The sequence below is a fragment of the Bombina bombina genome, chromosome 8 (genome assembly GCF_027579735.1).
Source record: "Bombina bombina isolate aBomBom1 chromosome 8, aBomBom1.pri, whole genome shotgun sequence".
Classification (NCBI taxonomy): Eukaryota; Metazoa; Chordata; class Amphibia; order Anura; family Bombinatoridae; genus Bombina; species Bombina bombina.
The window spans coordinates 170,297,664-170,318,099 of NC_069506.1; the positions used below are offsets into that span (position 1 = coordinate 170,297,664).

Here is a 20,436-nt window from a genome sequence, read left to right on the forward strand (position 1 = left end):
AAATTAAGGCAGGTAAACCCATGCAATAGTCTGTTTCAGTTTCAACATGTAAACATCAGTGTATTATTTATGTGCATGTGAAAAAATATGATTTTGGTGCATAAGCTTTTGTGTTTTTCAATTCCATATCAAAATACTTGTTTTTTTTTCCAGAAAACTAATGTTTGAATTGAGGGAAGAATGTGATTAAAACAGGCTAATTTTTGCTTATCAGATGTAAAGGTTTAATTTAAAAAAAAAACAAAAAAACTTTACATTCTTGTTTTTCAACATCAGCTTGAAGACATTTACATCATTTTGTTTTTAATTTTAATCTTTCAGAGCTCATACTAAAATGTTCTATACCTCATATTGACAGAATTCTCAGTTTGTGTTTTCAAGTCAATCTCTTTTCATCACAAACATAGGTCTGAAAAAATAATGGCATTTAATAGCAGAACTATTTTATTAAAATTAAAGCTTTAGATCTAATCAGACAGAATAAGCCAAAAACAACAACATATATATGGCCTTATATAAAGAATAATACAATATATTACACCTCCTGATACCATAAGCATTTGTTGATAAACTAAATACAGGATGTACAATTCACCTTCTCATACTTTTATGCATATACTGTGCAACACACAGTAGAATTTTTCTAAACCAGCGGTTCCCAACCTGGGGTACGTGTACCCCTGGGGGTACTTGGCAGGCCGGTTGGGGGTACGCAAAAATATTGTTGGTAATGGCGGAAGATGCGGGGGGGAAGGGTCGGGGGGCACTCTCAATGGGTCATCAACTAATAAGCATCGTGGAACTGTGGAAAGAAGGAGCATTTAGCCGGAAAGTGACAAATGAAGTCCTGGCCTGGCATATAGGCAGATGGGAGCCCCTGAACCTGAAATATGTGGACCAGGTGTGGATGACTCCAGTTCACATATTAATGATCACCCTGTGTCACCAGACAGCTTAGCCTCCTGCTCCACCCACCTCTGTCCCATGCACACAATTTTGACTGCAAGTGCTCAAACAGAAGCGGCACTGCAGCAGCATAGCTACGTGGACACGTGTGATAGAGCCGTTGAGATTGCGAGTCATACAGACGAGGCAGGTCTAAGTCAGTGCCGCTAAGTAAAGTACTGCTTCTAGTGCTTGCTTGATTCAGATTGCTTCACTTCCAACTAAAAACGTTCATAGTGGCTGGGTGGTTAATATCGATCTGATCTCACAAATTTAAATATTTATTTTTATGATCATTACACTTTGACTCCCCCCCAGGGCCTTGTTTAGGAGCAACCAGGCAGCTGCCAGGGGCACCAGCCACACAGCAGGACTCCTGAGAATAAGATCTGAGCTTTAATCCTGTTGATACTACAGTCGTATGCAATTTAGGTATAGCTTACCTCCCCTATAAAAAAGTGCTTCCTTTATTTTGAGGGATGGGTGGGGGTAATGAAGAGAGGGGGTACTCATAAATGAAAAGCCTAATCAAGGGGTACAGGAGAGAAAAAAGGTTGGGAACAATGTATGACAAAACGTAAATACCCAAACACCAAGACACCAAAAACAGTAGTAGTTTACTAAAGTGTACAGAGACTATAAGGTGTAAGGTGTGTATATTTCTTACATCAGAAGGTGATAGACATTCTGAGCTTATGCATTCTCATAAAAATATATCTGTGCTGGGTGATATCATATATACATAATATTGGCATTAGTGAGAGACCAGACATATTATATGTCAAATTAGCAGGTAATTACACACTATTAAAGGGACATTATAATGGAAAAAATACATGCTTTATTTTGTTACAGCATGTAATTTTTGCACTACATGCTGTGGAAATCTATGTTTTAACCCCTTCAAAGCAGTTAAACACATGAGTAAAATTCTACTGGGGATCCAAAGAGCACTGCTGGTCCAAGGAAGAAACAGACAATAAGCCAATTGACAGAGACTATCACATGACCTCACCAATCACTCAATGTGTTTATTTGGGGAGCTGTAATGTTTGTGCTCCCTGCCAAGACTTTATCTTTGGGTTAAACCCAAAGCAGTCCACAATGAGAAGTGCAAAAATGACATTCTCTTAGAAATGTACCGTGAAAAGGTTTGAAAGTGTAAATGCTCAAGGTGAGAGGTCACACAGAAAAATCTAAAACTGTTATCTTGATTACATGGAACTATAGTAAGGGATACATAACCCTAAAGAGGTGCGCACAAATAGCAGTTAACAATATATTCAAAATGACAAGCACAAAACAAACAATAAAGTCCCAAAAACAATTCTCCAATTGACAGATTCTTCTCACAATGGTGTGGCAGCGCTCCCAAAGATGATATATATAGTGAGCCAAGTCCTGGAAGACGAGAGAGGCGCCTAATAGTGTGATAACATCTCTCACAAATACATAAGAGGACAGGCAAGTGGAAACTCACAAGTTCCGAGAGCACACGCAGACAGACAGACTCACATCCAGGAACACTCGACCAGTCACGTGGGGAAGCTTCCACAAATCGCTTCGGGTCTCGACGGTAACCCCAGATGCGGTATCCGGTATGATCAGTCAATCACGGCATGTAGAGAGGGCACGGGCAGGAATCCAGACAATTATCCAGACTGTCCAACTGCTCCACGTTTTGTTCTGGACGATTGTCTGGATTCCTGCCCGTGCCCTCTCTACATGCCATGATTTGCCACTGATTTTCCGGACTCTTAATGAATAAGGGACAGATTATGTGGGGATTGCAAGTGATGAGGTTTATCGCTTGTTGGGCTTACCACGAGTTGAAAGTAAGCGCAATCTCGTTACTGCCACTTCAGAGCTCTGGTTGACTTTTTCACAAAACTAAAAAATGTCACAAAACACATCAAAAATACATTACAAAGTACACTTACACTTATAATGAAACCATCTATTAAAAATTATTTAAAAAAAAATATTGCACACAAAATTATAAGGACATTGCAGCCCTTTGCTGTCAAGTAGATGAAAACATGTAAAATCATATTTATGAAATTACTGTAAATATTTTACATTCCAATGTTCTCCACATAGCAGAATATGTTCTAAGTATTTCTAAATAGATATTCATATATATATATATATATATATATATATATATATACACACACACCTAGATATAATTATATATATATATATATATATATATACATACCTAAATATAATTTTATATATATATATATATATATATATATATATGTAGGTATACATTTATATTGTACCAAAATACCATTAGATATATGTAGAAATATGTATTTATGAATAAATAGAACATAATCTGTTATGTGAAGAACATTTGAATGTGAAATTTTCCTATTTTAATGTCGAGTTAGCACACATGAGAATATTCAATTGGGTTTGTGCAAGAGTAGGGTGTTAGGTTTTTTCCACTTTTTTTTTGCTCTATTGACTTCCAAGGGGGGAAACCTGAACGCACATGTGATTTTGTTCCACTTTTTGCGCTCGTTGGTTTAGCGCAAGGGAAAACAGTTTAATTTCAACTCATAATACAAGCGCAAACCTGACAAGCGCAAAAAGCTTATTTCTAGGCTAGAGCAGTTAAGGTTCGAACGGAAGCATTAATTAGCGCTCCACTTATAATCTGGCCCTAAGTATTTTAAGGGTTTTTGATGAATAATACAATTGCTCTATTTATATGAACTATACATTTATTCAGATTTGGACTGTTAACGTTTTTTTTAATTATTTAGATGTATTGTGTGACTATAGTGTAAAACCAATATAGCTAATGTGCTTTTTATGGGGGTTTTTTATTTGTTGCTATGTGGTGTTTAAATAATGAAGTTAAATGTAAAGCTATTTTTGCCTGATTTTCAGTGAAATTACATTATGAAAGGTAATTTAAAACCTAAATACACATTAATAGCAACCAATATTTGTTCTAGATTATGGGGTCAGCTTATTCTGTAAAGCACAATATAGTAAATAATTTAGACTTTGCAGGACAAAATTGAAAATATTATTTAGGTACCTCTTTTTATAGTTTATAATAGCTTATTGTTTATTATAGAAATTAAACATATAAAAAAAACAATGCAAGTCTGAAAAAAGTTCCCACTTCCCATAGAAAGCAGTAGACTTATCAGAGAGGCCAATGCAATGTAGGTACCACAGGTACCACAAGAGAGAAAACAGGTTTTTGCAAATGTTTGACGAAATTCATAATATAAATATATGGAAAAAAAAGAGCCTCTCAGAAACTTGCTTTGGTCGCAGCCACATTTTTATTCTATTATGTTTGAGAAATAAAATATTCTATGAGTTGGGAATATTATGTTGACATATACAATAGTGTGCTAAGCAGCAGTGCAAAGCAATTAGAGAGCCAAATGCACTCTCTATCATAGCTACTGAGCTCTCCAGTTGTAATGCAAAAGCAGCCTTTGAAAGTACAGAAAGTATTGGTGGCCGTGTTAAAAAAAAAAAAAATCATGTGCATTGAAAACTGAATTTCATATAATTTCACATTGTTCTTTTTTTTCTTTTTTTCTTTTTTTGTTTTTTGTTGAAATCATTTAAAAAATGCAAATCACATCCTTAGCTTGTGAGCAAGGCCGGATTGGCCTACCAGGATACCAGGAGGTTTCCCAGTGGGCTGCAGAAGATAGGACTGGCCAGCTAAAAATGAAGGGGTGGTGTAGCTGTATCACCTCTCTTGTTTTCTCCTCTTAGTTTAAAGTATTAAAGCCACAAATTGTTTAATTGTAAGTTTTATTTCCTAGACCATGTATCATTTAGTAGCCTTCCTTTGAATGGTTTCTAGTGTCCAGTCAAGTCACACTGTGAGACAGAATGACACACTTTTTTGAGTGTCTAGATCACACTATGGATACTCATTTTCATGCAGTTAAAGGGATAAATCTATGAAATTAGGTTGTTGGCTGCCTACATAATTTCATTCTGAAAAAAAAAACAAATATTGGCGGAAATGATTAGCTCAGTAATCCCCTATGAAAAAAATGGGGCATGCACATTCTATAGACTCATGAGAAAATACGACTGGTCTTTAATTTTTCCAGGGCTACTTTTTAATCCAAGTCTGACCCAGCTTGTGAGCAATACAAAAGCAGGCGGTGGGCTTTATAGGCTGCATTCCCTGCCATAGTTTTCTTACCCCTCTTCTAAACTACATATGTTAGAGGTGGTATCTAGGGTGAACAAAAAGATTTTAGAGGCTTCAGGTTGTTGATCATATTTCTGTCACCAAATCTAAAGTCAAAAAAGTAAACAGTTCAGTTTACCAGCATCAGTCACAGGAATTGACAAATCAATCCTTTGAGGTTTTAAGTGTTGGACCAATGTTTGGTGCACTACAACGTACCCTAAAACCCCTGTGTCCCCAAAGCATACATGAGAAATGTGCTACCCAGGTGTACCCAGGTCAATTATTAACAAAAAAACCTTACTAGAAGTTAGTTAAATGTCAAGATATATAAATATAATCATATAAATATGCGACTACAGCAATATTTTGCAAAAAATATTTCTAGTTTCACCTGAAATAATTTACGAAACTATAATAACAAAACATATCTAAAACAGTATTTCCCTTTTCCCTGAAATGTCTTTCTGAGATTCCTGTGTAGATAAACAGACAGCAAAAAAGACAGGTAGATCAACACATAAATAAAAAGACACAGATAGATAGATAGATAGATAGATAGATAGATAGATAGATAGATAGATAGATGATAGATAAATAGATAGATTATAAATCAACATTACTTATGTTTTCTATTTAAAGTTAGGAATCAAGATGAAAGAAGTTGAATATAAAAATTGCATTTGTCAGTAAACCATCATAAAAATAAATTGTCTTTTTACTACAATACTGATGTATTTCCATGACCTTTGTCCACACTAAAGAGAAGACAACAACTTACAAACTCTGCCTCAAAGGAAATAAAAACTGTATATTTTATGTAATCTGCTTCCAGTATAAGATTCACCAGGGAAACATAGCCTAGAGGGTAACAGTCTGCACATTAACTCCTTGGCTACTAAAGAGGGTTGCTACAGAATGCATGGAACCCTCTATGACAGCCAAGGGGATTGGTATTGATAAAGTAAGAACCCATACAGTTTATGGGAAAAGAGAAAGAACAATATGTTATGATCTAGCAATACGTAGCAAAGTTGATTAATCATTCATGGGACAGCAAAAAAAAAGCAGAAAAAGATAAAGGAACTTGAAAGTCAAAAATAAAACTTTCATGAAAAAGATAAAGAGTATAATTTAAAAAAATAATTGAAACTTAGCTTAAAATTAAGAGAATGCATGACTTAGGTAACATATGTGTAACACTTTTACGAGCATTGGTGCAAACACTTCTGCCATATAGTGCTCAAGTCATGTGCATGGTGCTCAGGGCCTACTTTGGTATCTTCTCATTGAAGGGAGCTACATTTGAACAAAGGATAATCAGAGAAAGCGGTAAAACGTCAAATGGATTTTTTTATTTTTTTTTAAATGTACTCTCTATCTGAACAGTTTAATTCTCACTTTTCACACTATGAATAGCCATTGTCAACATTAAAGCAATTCTAATCCATACAAAAACAATGTTCTTATGGATTTGGGAAGCCTTTGTCCTGTAAATACCCATCAGATACTTTGCATTGAGATTCCTCAACAGCAGTATTCCTTCCTATAAGGAAACACTGTTCACAACTTTTTTCATGTAATATTCGAACGTCCTACTGCAACAGCCTTAACCTCTTCAAACCCCATTTAGGCCTCTTTCACACAACTTTTTTGGGAGTTAATCTCAGGGAAAATAAAAGAATCTAAGGACCTGTGGTTCCTCAACTAGAGAAGATAAAATGCTTTTGCACAGGAGGACAACACAGTGAGGTTCTCCACATCAGAGACATAAAGCAGAAGATGACACTGTGTGAAAAAGTTAAGCAGAAATATAAAGTTAAATATAGTTTTTATTTAAACGCATGTAGAAGGTATCAATGTCAAATTTATAGTCAATTCCAGAGAGAGAAACACTAGATTAGGGATGAAGAACCTATAAAATGCACGGCCAAGTTGACACCTATTGGCTACTGCCATTCAGTCCATCTCTACCACCATACTGCCAGCCACCAGGTTTGATTTGGCTGTGAAAGCCTGCTACTTCCTCTTAGGTTGTGCCTGGGAAATTACAACTACCAGCACCCTGCAGCCTTAGAAAAAGGTTGTGCAGAAAAGCAGAAGCAGGTGATAAAGGCCTTTTTTATACATACCACCACCAATTTTTACACCCCACACCCCCTGCAGCACATAAATCTTTTTTGTAAGTTTTGCAGCATGTACTGATGTGGTACAAGGGATGTAGACATTGCTGGAAGTGTATAAAAAAACCTGAATTGTTAATTAAGCATACCAAGATATTATTGGCCACCAAAAAAAACTTTATTGCAAGATTGTTATCAATTTACACAGACACACTCAGAAAGGTTTGCAATCTCTGCACATGATAATAATTAAATTATTGGTCCTGATTCTCACTCTGCAACATAGAGATAAAGGATAATAATATAAACACATAAAAATGCTTTTGTGTATATGCTAGAACAGGTGTGCTTCTTTCCTGAACCCAAGGCATCATAGCGCCTTCATTTAACACATGTGTATAATTATTGCTTCAAATAGAAAAGATTTAAGATTTAAGCCAGTAAGAATATTTAGGAGCCAGGCATATTTTTTTAGTTGGATTTGCATATAGATATATGGAGAATAACTCAAACACTTAGGAGCCAGGGGTAAAATTCTAGGAGCCAGTGGCTCCCAGGCTCCTGGATTTGTTGAGCCCTGATATAGGTAGATTATACTGATAAACCTCACAGATATGTAGACACCAGCTTACTAATATTTGGGCACCCCTGTACCAGAGTCGCTAAGGTGGAGTAACAGTATGGTGATGGATGAGAATTAAATAATTCCCCAGTGTACCCGTGTACAGGACTAATTGCTCTAGCGAACCTGATTTACCTTACAGATATATTGCTTTACAAGTAAGCATGATATCTCTGCTGATATTGCATTTTTACATGCAGCTGATCCATACTAAATCTATGTAAGAGTCACATTGATTCTTTTTCATTAATGTCTTGTATTATAATCACAGTATCAAATTTACACTTGGCGGGAAGCACACCAAATTATATTGTGTGTGGTGCTATTACACTAGTATAGCTGTGATTCTGTCACCTATAGAATTGTGTTGATACATTACAAATAAATAAGCTGATTTTTTTTAAAGATAAAATATATTTCTCCAGCTCTGTAATTAAAGGGACATAAAAGCCACATGTTGTTGTTTCATGATTCACATAGAGTGTACAATATCAAAGAAAACTTTCCAATTTACTTCTGTTATTAAATTTGCTTAGTTCTTCTGGTATCACTTGTTAAATAGCAGATATGCTCAGGTGTGTGCACATTATAGGAGCACTATATGGCAGCAGTTTTGCAAGAATGCTTTTAACAGTGTTTTACATTGTGCAAACACTGCTGCCATCTATTGCTCAAAAGCATACTTGCAAAACTGCTAACATTCAGTACCCCAGACACATGCACACTATCTACCAAGGTATTCTTTTCAACCGGGAATACAGTAAGAGCAATGTAATTGGATAATAGAAGTACATTTGAAACTACATCTGTATGCTTATTGGAGTCATGATGTCCCTGTAATGTGTCAGCTGCACATTTTAAAACATTAACAACCAGGGTTAGAGAATCATAATAACTAATAATAATGTTTTAGGGGGGCTACTGTGGGCTAGCTGCTAATTGGTGGTTGCACGTATATGCCACTTCCTTTTATCATTGACTCACCTGATGTGCTCATCTAGCTCCCAGTAAAGCATTGCTTCTTCTGTATGCTCGACTTTAATCATGAAAGAAATCATTTTTCCTTGAAATGTGTATACTGTGTATTTATAGAGAGATAGAGATAGAGAGAGCAGGAATTGTCATAAATGCATACAATAAACAGAGAAAGGCACTTTGAAAATAGTAGAAATAGTGCCAAATTAATTAAAATGTTCACAGCATCAATTATCTTCCAAATGGGTTTAGATAATTACTGCACAGTTAATTCAGACCTACAACATTGTGCATACACAGAAGGAGGTAGGAAAAAAGCTGTCTAGTTGTGCAGACTGTTACTTTGTTGATTTTTTTTTCTCTTTCACACAGGTAGTCTAATTTGTGAAATTAACAAAATTATGATCCAAGATAGATTCTGTTACTTGTGAAGAGAAACAAAATTTGATATTGATAGGAAACAATTTAAAAACCTGCAAATGCGAATCATTACTGAAACAAGTGACACTTGCGCATCGGAAAATCTGATGTAGTTGATAAATATAACGCAGAATGAACTCACTTGACCTCTTCCAAAACACGTAAATCATGAAAATGCATTCATTTCATTCTAAACCTCAAATTAGGGTTCATGTTAAAATAAAGCATTTTGACTTTTTAGTTTTCTAAGTTTTTTCTTTTTTTCTTTTTTTTTTCTCATGTCTAAGCTGCCTCATTTTTTTATACTTTTTAAACTCTTGTTCCTTTATGCAGCCATTGAGAGGCTGCACTGAACAGGTTCAGGGTTGTACTTAGGGTTACCACCTCAGCTATGTTTCCCTGGACAGTTATGAGTTATACATGCTGCAGGGAGAAACATGAATAGTGCTTTCCTTCAGCACCATTTATGTCCTGTCGAGAGTTACACTACATGTTCCTCCCTGCACATGTTGCAGCATGTGTAATATATTATTATAATAATAAAGTTACAGAAACAAAATTAAACACTGCTATGCCTAGACAATTGAAGGCCCTTTTTCACAAGCATTGCAGCACAGAGGGGCATATGAACCTCATTTGAAAGTAGAGAATCTCCTCTTTTACATTTAAATCTATCTCTGTGTTACCAGAAACCATTAGACAATCACTTTAGAACACTGGTTTTCAAACCTATTCTCAGGCCTCCCCAACAGTCCAGGTTTTCAGGATTACATTGGATGAGAGCAGGTAAAATACCCATTGTTACTGATCAGCTGATTTTTTTCATCTGTGCTCTAGTTCAGATATTCTCAAAATGTGGCCTGTTAGGGAGTATGCAGGAGCATAGCAGCACCACTTGTAATTTCAAACGATCTTTATTCCATATTAAAGTTGGGAGCAAACAGAAGGTAAAAGGAACGTTTCCTGTTAGGGAGGCATAAGGACAGGTTTTAAAACCAGTGGTTTAGAGTAACTAATATGGAAGGAGTCTAAAATGATATCCCTTTCCTGGCCATCGTTAAATCCATATAACCATGTAAAAATTCAGTGTGAAGAGAAATATCTCCTACTTTAAATGACCCTCTAGATATTCCATGATCAATATAAAATGTCAAATATAGACACTTTTATCCAACAGCTTTAGAGTAATAAAAGGGCAGGTACTGAAATTGTCTTAACCAAAAATAAATGCATACACCCAAAAAGGGGCTCTTCTTTCCAGTCAGGGTAACAGCCATCTAGGTGTCACATGATTGTAAAAAGTGCCAACTAATGAACTTACTAGGTCATTTCTTATGTTGTATTGTTTTTGCCCCAAGGATAATTCCCTGCACACACCCATGCCCACTTCCCTGCCCTTTCTACACTCAAAGTTTTTCAAATACATACAGATAGAGGGTGGGAAAACTTCGGGTGCATGATATACATTTTTAAAATGTTCCTCTCTGACTTAATGTTGGCTCCTAAAATGATTAATATGAAAAATGAATGGATCTGAAAGAAGTACCCACTGTAACTGTGTGTGTATATATGTGTTTGCACATGAATGGATATGCACATATTTAAAGGTACAGTCTACACCAGAATTTGTATTGTTTTAAAAGATAGATAATCCCTTTAGTACCCATTCCCCAGTTTTGCATAACCAACACAGTTATATTAATATACTTTTTACCTATGTGATTAAATTGTTTCTAAGCATCTTCTGACAGCCACCTGATCACATGACTTTTTATTTGTTATCTATTGACTAGCATTTTAGCCAATTAGTGCTGTGTTTTTCTGACTCTTAAATAACTCAACGGGCGTCAGGACAATGTTATCTATATGGCCCACGTGATCTAGCAGTCTCCTGTTGTGAAAAGCAAATAAAAAAGCATGTGATAAGAGACTGTCTATAGTGGCTTAGAAACAGGCATTAATTTAGAGGTTTAAATGTTATAAAGTATATTAATATAATAATGTTGGTTGTGCAAAGCTGGGGAATGGGTAGTAAAGGCATTATCTATCTTTTTAAACAATAACAATTTTGGTGTTGATTGTCCCTTTAAAGGACCATTAAACACGATGAGATAGTAAAAACATTTATATATAATTTCATTATTTATTTTGTACCCTTGTCCTTCAATTTTTTTTCTGAAGATTTTGTGTTGTCCTGTTAAAAGTGGTCACAAAGACTCTAGATTTAACACTGCTATACTCAACCCCGTTGTTGGTTGCACACTCTAGTGACTTATTTGAAGCTGTCCTTAACTGACCTCAGCAGAGAAGATTAGAAAATCTACGTTACAACATGGCGGCACCCGTTGAATTATGGACATTAAAACTTTACACTAATTTCATCAATATTTTAACCAATAATATAATTTAAAACGTACATCTGTATATTAGTCTCAGCCTATTCTCCATCTGAATGCATCCTTCTATCTCACATTTATTATATGTTTCATGTCCCTTTAAAGGGACATGCAACCCAACATTTTTCTTTTATGATTCAGACAAAGGGTATGGTATTCAAAAGATTGTCGCTCAGGTGAGATAATCTAAGGCGTCTTGTCAGTGTGTTAGAAACACAAATTTTAATTTGAAAGATGTTTATCTTACTATGCAGAGTTCTTCATGTCAAGTTGAGGCTCCTACATTACAATATAAAGTCTAAAGAAATCCTAAAGATTGTTCATGATTTCTCTCCATGTCTGCGAGCTTTTGAATAGTAGGCCCAGAGCATGCAATTTTTAAAAAAAGTTTTCTATTTACTTCTGCTATCGTTTGCTGCTTTTGTCTTGGTATACTATCTAATTTACTCCTATTATCAAATTTTCTTCATTCTCTTGGTATCTTTATTTGAAATGTAAGAATGTAAGTTTAGATGCCAGCCCATTTTTGGTGAACAACCTGGGTTCTTCTTGCTGATTGGTGGATAAATTCATCCACCCATAAAAAAGTGCTGTCCAGAGTTCTGAACTAATAAAAAAGCTTAGATGCCTTCTTTTTTCAAATAAAGATAGCAAGAGAACAAAGAAACATTGATAATAGGAGTAAATTAGAAAGTTGCTTAAAATTGCATGCTCTATCTGAATCATGAAAGAAAAAAATTAGGTTCAGTGTCCCTTTAATTATACATTTATAGAAGAAAATAAATTTGTGTGATGGAAGAACTGATAATATTGTTTTTGGAGAACACGGTTTTGTGTTATATGATTCAACAGGATATCCAGTCTGTTAAACATATTATAGAACTCAAGAGAATGTGTTATAGAAACCCAGTGACCTCACCGCAAAGGTTGCTTGATGTATTTCAACTACATAGGCTTTCGCCATCTCAAATTAGAAAAGAGGTGACCTTTGCAAATTACATTCTTGAGGCCTGTCAATAATGGTTGTGGAATTTACACATGAAATATGTTTACTTGTATTCAGGGCTATACAGATTGCTCTTCACTGACACGCTACAGTCCTGCAGAGGAACCTCATCATTCTTATACCCAGAAGTACATCTGCAATAGACCACTAAATTGTTACATTCTTTCATATAATCCACTCCCTTTTCTATGTCCTGTTATGATGTCCTACTAAGCCTTTTTTGCCCAACAGCATTAAAAAAAATTGCAAGTAGATCTAAACTGTTATAGATATTCACTTGACGATCTGAAGCACAGAGTATTTTTCTGCTTGGGGCTTTTCCATCATTTTTATACAGTTACTGGTTACACACACACACACATATAAATAAAGCTACCTTTATATCTCTGCAGAAAAACAAAATATATATACATATATATATATATATATATATATATATATATATATACACTAAATAGGTTTAATGTCTCTAGAGAATACCAGAACATTTCTGCAAGGGAAACCTCATAACCGGGCTAAAGGGGAGTGTTCTAGTGAGATGCTGATGTGCTGATGATGGGGAATTATATGAGATGTCATCAGAGCTTGGAGCTAAAGCTATGCTACTATATGTCAATAAGAGCTCTTTATCAAATCTGATCATTGCATCAGGAGAACCCTATATAATGCAGTCCTTACTGCAGAGAGACTGCTATATTACACAAGTCCCCAGAGCAAAATGCTGTTGTATAATGCAGCTCCCTAGAGCAAAAATCCATATATAATGCAAGCCCTTACAGCATAGAACCTTATAAATAATGTACACATTTATACAAGACATAACCCTATACAATGTAGGAGTAAAGGCATAAGCAGCAACAGAAAAGTGAAATAAATGATATCAAGCATGAATAGATATTTAACAAGCAACAAATATTCAAAACATTTATAGGAAAATTATTACATGCAACTTAGAGTTTCATAAAGCATATAACACATATTTAACAACTTAGATCTTGTTTAAATACAAAATATATAGCATCTCAATGCAATATCACTAAAGGCCATACAAGTCAGATTTTGATTTACAATGCTTGAGCATTATAGGCATTATATCTAAATAAAAATGTTCCATTTAAGATTTTAATGAAATTACATTCAGAGCTTTTGCATCACAGCCAGCTAGCTAAGCTACAAAAAGGGTATTACAGCACATGCAGACATTGTAACTGAAGATAATCAGACTTAAGTAGATACTTTATTTCCTACAGGAAATCAAACAAGTGCAATGTTTAAAGGTAGTTTGCACTAAAACACACACAAACTTTGGCATTACAAACTGCACAACATTTCAGCAAATAATATGTTCCAGTCCATTTGAAAACGACTTAATGATAGTCCCTTATTTCAAGCTATCAGAATGTAACACAGAAAAGCCACCCTCACTGAAATCGTCTACCTGAGGTTTCCCTCACCTACAAGTAAAGGAGCTTTTCAAGACTGGGATTATTCTTCTTTCCTGTTCATGTTTTATTAAATCCTGCATTAAGTACTTACCTGTCTTTAATCTTATTTTATGTTTTGCTATATATTCAGTCTCTTTCAAGTATCTCTCATGATAGTAAAATAAGTAATATGCATATATAGGAATACAAGATTATATACAACAGGAGACAAAAACAAGCATGAAATAGCAGAACTAGAGGGCCCACCTGTCTGTCCTTTGCCAAGGGTCTTCTCCAGCCTGTATGGTCCAACGTACTGGGCATGTTGCTGTTGCTGGTAAGGGTGAATTCCACCTGCCTCTTTGCCACTGGACATCGTGCCTGGTTTGTTTTTCCCCCTTTTAAAAGGCCTGTCCTTTCCTCCAAGGCTAGAACAATAGAAAAGGAGGAGAGGTAGACAGTGCAGTGATTGTTTTCTCGTCTCCTTTTCCTTGCCCTTTTGGCTTCCCTTTGTATGTATTTTCCTTGTAATTTTTACTATAGGCTTGATAAATATTTTTGTTAATGGGGGGTACAAGGGGGGAAATTGATCTGAGATCCTCTTTGCTGATGCATCCAAGGGGGAGGGGGAATGGGGAGAGAGAGAGGAAGGGGGAGGGTTGAGGGGATGCTACACTCCTGGTACCAGCATCATCAGGAGGGATGCAGCCCTGGATTCTGCTCGATGCAGATCAGCTCTGGATGCTATTGCTGCTGATTCTGCTGATGTATGCTGCCCCCTCCACATAGGCTTTTCTCCTGTAATATCTCTCCCTCCTTGATACCTTCTCTGCAATCTGCAGGCTTCTCTCTCCCTTTCTCCCTCTCCTTACATCAGCATCCGGGGATTCGGTGACAGCTACAATTAGTTTAACCCTTTCCTGCACACATCTTCTGCTCTCTACACCCCACCTCCACCCACTTGCACACACTCCCTGCAGCCTGCTGGGGAGGTACCAGCTGTAATCACAAGCAGCCAGTACAGTCAAAAGGAATAGCAAATTGGGGGAGGGGCAAGGAGCTCTCAAATTAGTTTAGGTTATTAGCCATTCACAATCTGAAACCAGCTGGGAGTACTGACTCAATGCTAGGAAGGATGGATTGCGATAGAATTGTTAAAAGAAACATGAAAGGTGAGGAAGGACACTGAAATATGAAGAGATCAGGGGAAGGGATACTTGGGAGGGGAAATAAGGGATGAGCAGAGAGATACTGTGCATAATAATTTGAGTCAGAAAACATATACAGTACAGACAGTAAACCTTGTATAGATCAACAGAAAGGTTATGATTACAAGGGGTGTGCTATTATGTTCATATCCCCTAAACATTGCGCCACATCAACCTTCATTTCTATGAGTGTGACTGATGACAATAATTACTTTATATAGCCTAAGGGAACCAACCAAAAATGCCAATGTATGAGAACAAATTGGTCTAATACCGAAACATTACAAGGATGCACAATACACTGATATGAACATAAAAGCATGTCTATAGTAACTGCACACTTAGTATATTTTTAACACACAACCATATACACACACAAAACACATCCACACACACATATAAACACATACAAACATACATACAGAGACACAGACACACACACATATAAACACATACAAACATACATACAGACACAGACACACACACACACACACACATACAAACACATAAACACACACACATATAAACACCCATAAACATACACACAGAGACACAGGCACATACAAACACATAAACATACACACAGATGCACAGACACACACACATACAAACACATAAACACACACATATAAACACACATAAACATACACACAGATGCACAGACACACACACATACAAACACATAAACACACACATATAAACACACATAAACATACACACAGATGCACAGACACACACACATACAAACACATAAACACACACACACACACACACATACAAACACATAAACACACACACACACACATACAAACACATAAACACACACACATATAAACACACATAAACATACACACAGAAGCACAGACACAAACACATATAAACACATACACATATAAACACTTATAAACCTACACACAGAGACACAGACACACACAAACACATAAACACACACACATATAAACACACATAAACATAGACACACACACACACACACACACATAAACATACACAGAGAGACACAGACACACACATACAAACACATAAACATACACAGAGGCACAGACACACACACATACAAACACATAATCACACACACATATATACACACAAACACACACACATACATATATATATATATATACAGTATATGTACAGCTGGGCCTAGCACTCGTGGTGATCAAATACTGACAGGGGTGCAGAACAAACTTCCCAATATATCTAATAAAGAAGGCACTCTCCGGCATATATAAACACATTTTTATGCTCTTTAAACTTTTCATTATTAGTCCACACCTTTCCAATTTACTTCAATTATCAAATTGTGCATAGTCTTTTTATATCCACACATTCTGAGGCACCAGCTCCAACTGAGCTATTGCAGGGTTTCACAGTGTATACGAATATGAGTCTGTGACTGGCTGACGACTGTCACATGATACAGGAGGCTGTCAAATTTAAAGGGACACTCAAGTCAAAATAAACTTTTATGATTCAGAAAGAGCATGCAGTTTTAAGACACTTTCCAATTTAATTCCATTAACACATTTTGCACAGTCTTTTTATATTCACACTTTCTGGGGAACAAGATCGTACTGAGCATGTGCACAAGCTCGACACAGGGTATATGTATACTAGAGGTATAAGGCAAGCGGCCGCTCCAAACTCTCATGCCGGTCCGGACTGTGGCTCAGGGTGATGACGTCACAGACGCCGCCGAGGTAATGGCAAAATTAAACAAGAAGGTCATGCGGTAACTGGGTGCAATGCCTAGGATTGGCAATGAATCGATTGCCACAATGCAGCATATAAAATAGAAAAGGCAGCACCAGCATTAAATTCAAAAAAACTCACTTTATTCTCTTACAGGCAAAACAAGTGTGACATGGAAAGAACGTCTGACGCGTTTCACGCCCCCTAGTGGCGCTTCATCAGAGTCTCTGACTGATTTCTTGTCACTTGATACAAAAGGGGCCGAAAAATAGGAGAAAAATAGGAGAAAAAATAAATTTGTCAGAAAACAAAATCTACTGCTTATTTGAAATTGAGTGTAGGTGTTAAATCAATGTATTTTTATTATGTACTAGGTAATTTTGCAATTCTACTGCATTGAGTGGTCCTTTAAGAACATTTTGAAATTTGTTAGAAAAAAAATCTACAGCTCAATTAAAATGAGTAGCTGCTATTGCATTATTATTTTTTTATTATGGACTTGTTGATTATTAAATTCTATTCTATTCTTTTTAAAGGCAAATGTGTGTATTATATTAACCTGAAATATCTTGAAGGCTAATCTCCACAGTAAAAAAATATGTATTTATGTCTAGGGGTATTTTAAATAATTAAGGCCTAGATTACAAGTGGAGCACTATTAATCTGGTACTACAAGCCAATGGTAAAAACAGAATTACCAGAGAATGTTTAGCGACATCTTTTTAGTGCACCCAATACTTTCAATAGATAGTGCAACCACACTAAACATAGCTCATATTACATGATGGGAATTATGTGTTGTGCAAGAGCACACCACATGACAGCGCTAATAAATTTAGTGCAATTAAAGACCTGAAGTAAAATGTTAGCGCTAAAATGTAATATTTTCTAATACTATATCATTTTTCTCTATCCAAAGCACAAATTAATTGCATAATTAAACATAAATGTATTTAATGATAATTTGTGAAATTAAAAAAAATGAACATTTTTAATATTCGTTCATTTTAGCTTAATATTGGCTAAAATTTTAGCCAGGTGGTCAGTAAAATCAGCCGGGTGGGGCAGCCGCTAAAAAGGTCCTAGGGAGAACACTGATAATCTCCTATATATACAATTTGCATTCTTCTGCACAAAAGCTGCGCTTGGGACGTTCTTTCCAGCACCACAATGACCATAAGCACAAGGCTAAGTCGATCCTCCAGTGGTTACAGCAGAAAAAAGTGAAGGTTCTGGAGTGGCCATCATCACTCTCCTGACCTTAACATCATTGAGCCACTCTGGGGAGATCCCAAACGTTCAAGACGACCAAAGACTTTGCATGACCTAGAGGCATTTTGCCAAGACGAATAGGCAGCTATACCACCTGCAAGAATTCGGGGGCCTCATAGACAACTATTACAAAAGAGTAGACTACACACTGTCATTGATGCTAAAGGGGGCAATACTCAGTAAGAACTAAGGGTATTCAGGGGAACTTCTGGGCGGTGGCCATGACTGGTCGCAAAACTTTCAGCTCCTACAACTCATAGCCCAAATCCATATGAAATCCTTTTTTTCACCACATCATCGCATATATCTTTTGGACTGAGGTTATGCGACTAAGCTAGCTCTTTCATACTATTATCTTATTTCTGGACTAGAGGTAATATTTCACTCACCGTAGCGATTCAGAGGTTGCGGCCTACCATCTTACTCTCCCCCTACCATCTTACTCTCCATTATAAAAGACTTATGCAATCAATGTGTTGTAGTTTTTATATTTAAAATGTCCCTAATAATTGTTTGTTTATATAGCCCTTCCCAGTAAAACACCTTGCCATATACCATATCTCTTTAAAACAATAATAACACCACTTTTTTATTTAAAAAATAAGCTTTATATGGACCTTTGAGTGTACAGATTTTGGTTATAAGCAAAATTGTAGTAGGGTTGAAACACGTTCTGGAAGTCGACAACCACTCCTTGAATAAAAAGTTTGTCTTTATGCAAAACTGTAGAAGAGGGGACCATCCAATTTCATGGGTTATTCTTAAGTTATTACAATAATGATCTGATTCAGTAAACAATGAGTGGTATAGAGATCAGAGTCAGAACTCAGTGTTAGAAGAAAGAGAGAGAAAATAAAGGGGGTCATAGGGGAAAGTAAAGGGGAAAAAATAGGAAGGCACCATAGAGGAGATATCTAAGGGTATTATTGTAATATAGCTAGGTTAGTAAAATAACTAGGATGAAGCTATTTACCCTCCCCCCAGTAGTATCATAACCTCATGGAATTCTAGTTTACCAATTTTACACTATTTTTAAAATGGAAATAGTTTAAATAGTTTTGTTCTTCACTAATTAAAAATGTTATAGACAAAGTGTGTGTGTATATGTATACAGTATGTATATATATATTTATATATATATATATCTGTGCAAAAGGCATGTGTAAAAGAATGCTTTAAAATAAGAATGCTTTTAAAAATGTAAATGTTGATTGTGTATTTGTTATCAATAAGTAAAATGTAAAGTGAGTGAACAGAAGAAAAATCTAAATTAAATTAATATTTGATATGACCACCCTTTGCCTTCAAAACAGCATCAATTCTTCTAGGTACAATTGCACACAGGTTTTTAAGAAACTCAGCAGGTTGGTCCAATCATCTTGGAGAACTAACCACAGTTCTTTTGTGGATTTAGGCAGCCTCAGTTCAGTGGAGGCTCCTCTATATGTGCATAGGCGCATGTGAACCCTTGAGAGCCCTGAGATGAAAAAGCACAAAACAAAAACAAAAAACCTTTTTGGCTAAATAAATATACTTTTTTCACTATCATCCCTATTGGAAAAATTATATTTATTCAACCCAAAATGTTCCAGTCACATTTTGCACACAATTTTTTTTTGTTGCCGTTTTTACTTCTATCTATTGCACTGCACGTGCGATAGATAGAAGTATAGGCTTCAAGACCATAGCACTTATTTCTTAGTGCCCTGTAGCGCCGCCCCCAACCCAGCTCCTAACCTTCCTAACTGCACAGATATTGCTGTGCGAGTGAGCCCCGTGATGTCACAATGAGGGAGGAGGAGCCTGGTCGGTGCATAATGGAGTCGAAGGCAGCAAATGAGAGGAGAGGGCAGGCAGTGGGCACATCCAGGGGCAGAACTTCCAGTCCAGGCAGGAGAATAGCGACTTGCTCCAGCGATCAGAGCTAAAAGTAAGTGGGCGGAAGGAGGATGGGAAGCAGCTTGTGTAGTGTATCTGCTACCTGCCTCCCTATAATAACTATCGGTCTCTTCTGTCTGTATCATTACCTGACACTACTGTCCTTACCTGGATAAAGTCTGTGACATCAGTCTTATAGGGCTCTGCCTGCCAGCCTCAGTTATCTATACAGTGAGACTTCTATCAGACTCTGACCTAAGACACTGCA

At 36.3% G+C, this 20,436-nt stretch overlaps 1 protein-coding gene across 1 annotated transcript in view; it reads right to left on the reverse strand.

Moving 5' to 3' along the window:
• LOC128638069 (serine/threonine-protein kinase BRSK2-like) overlaps nucleotides 1-14,476 on the reverse strand; it is a 392,907-nt gene extending 378,431 nt beyond the window's left edge. Inside the window, exon 1 of the mRNA XM_053689937.1 lies at nucleotides 14,368-14,476. Coding sequence (XP_053545912.1) covers nucleotides 14,368-14,476 — 109 coding nt within the window. The remainder of the gene's footprint in view (nucleotides 1-14,367) is intronic.
• Between the last annotated feature and the right edge of the window lie 5,960 nt (nucleotides 14,477-20,436).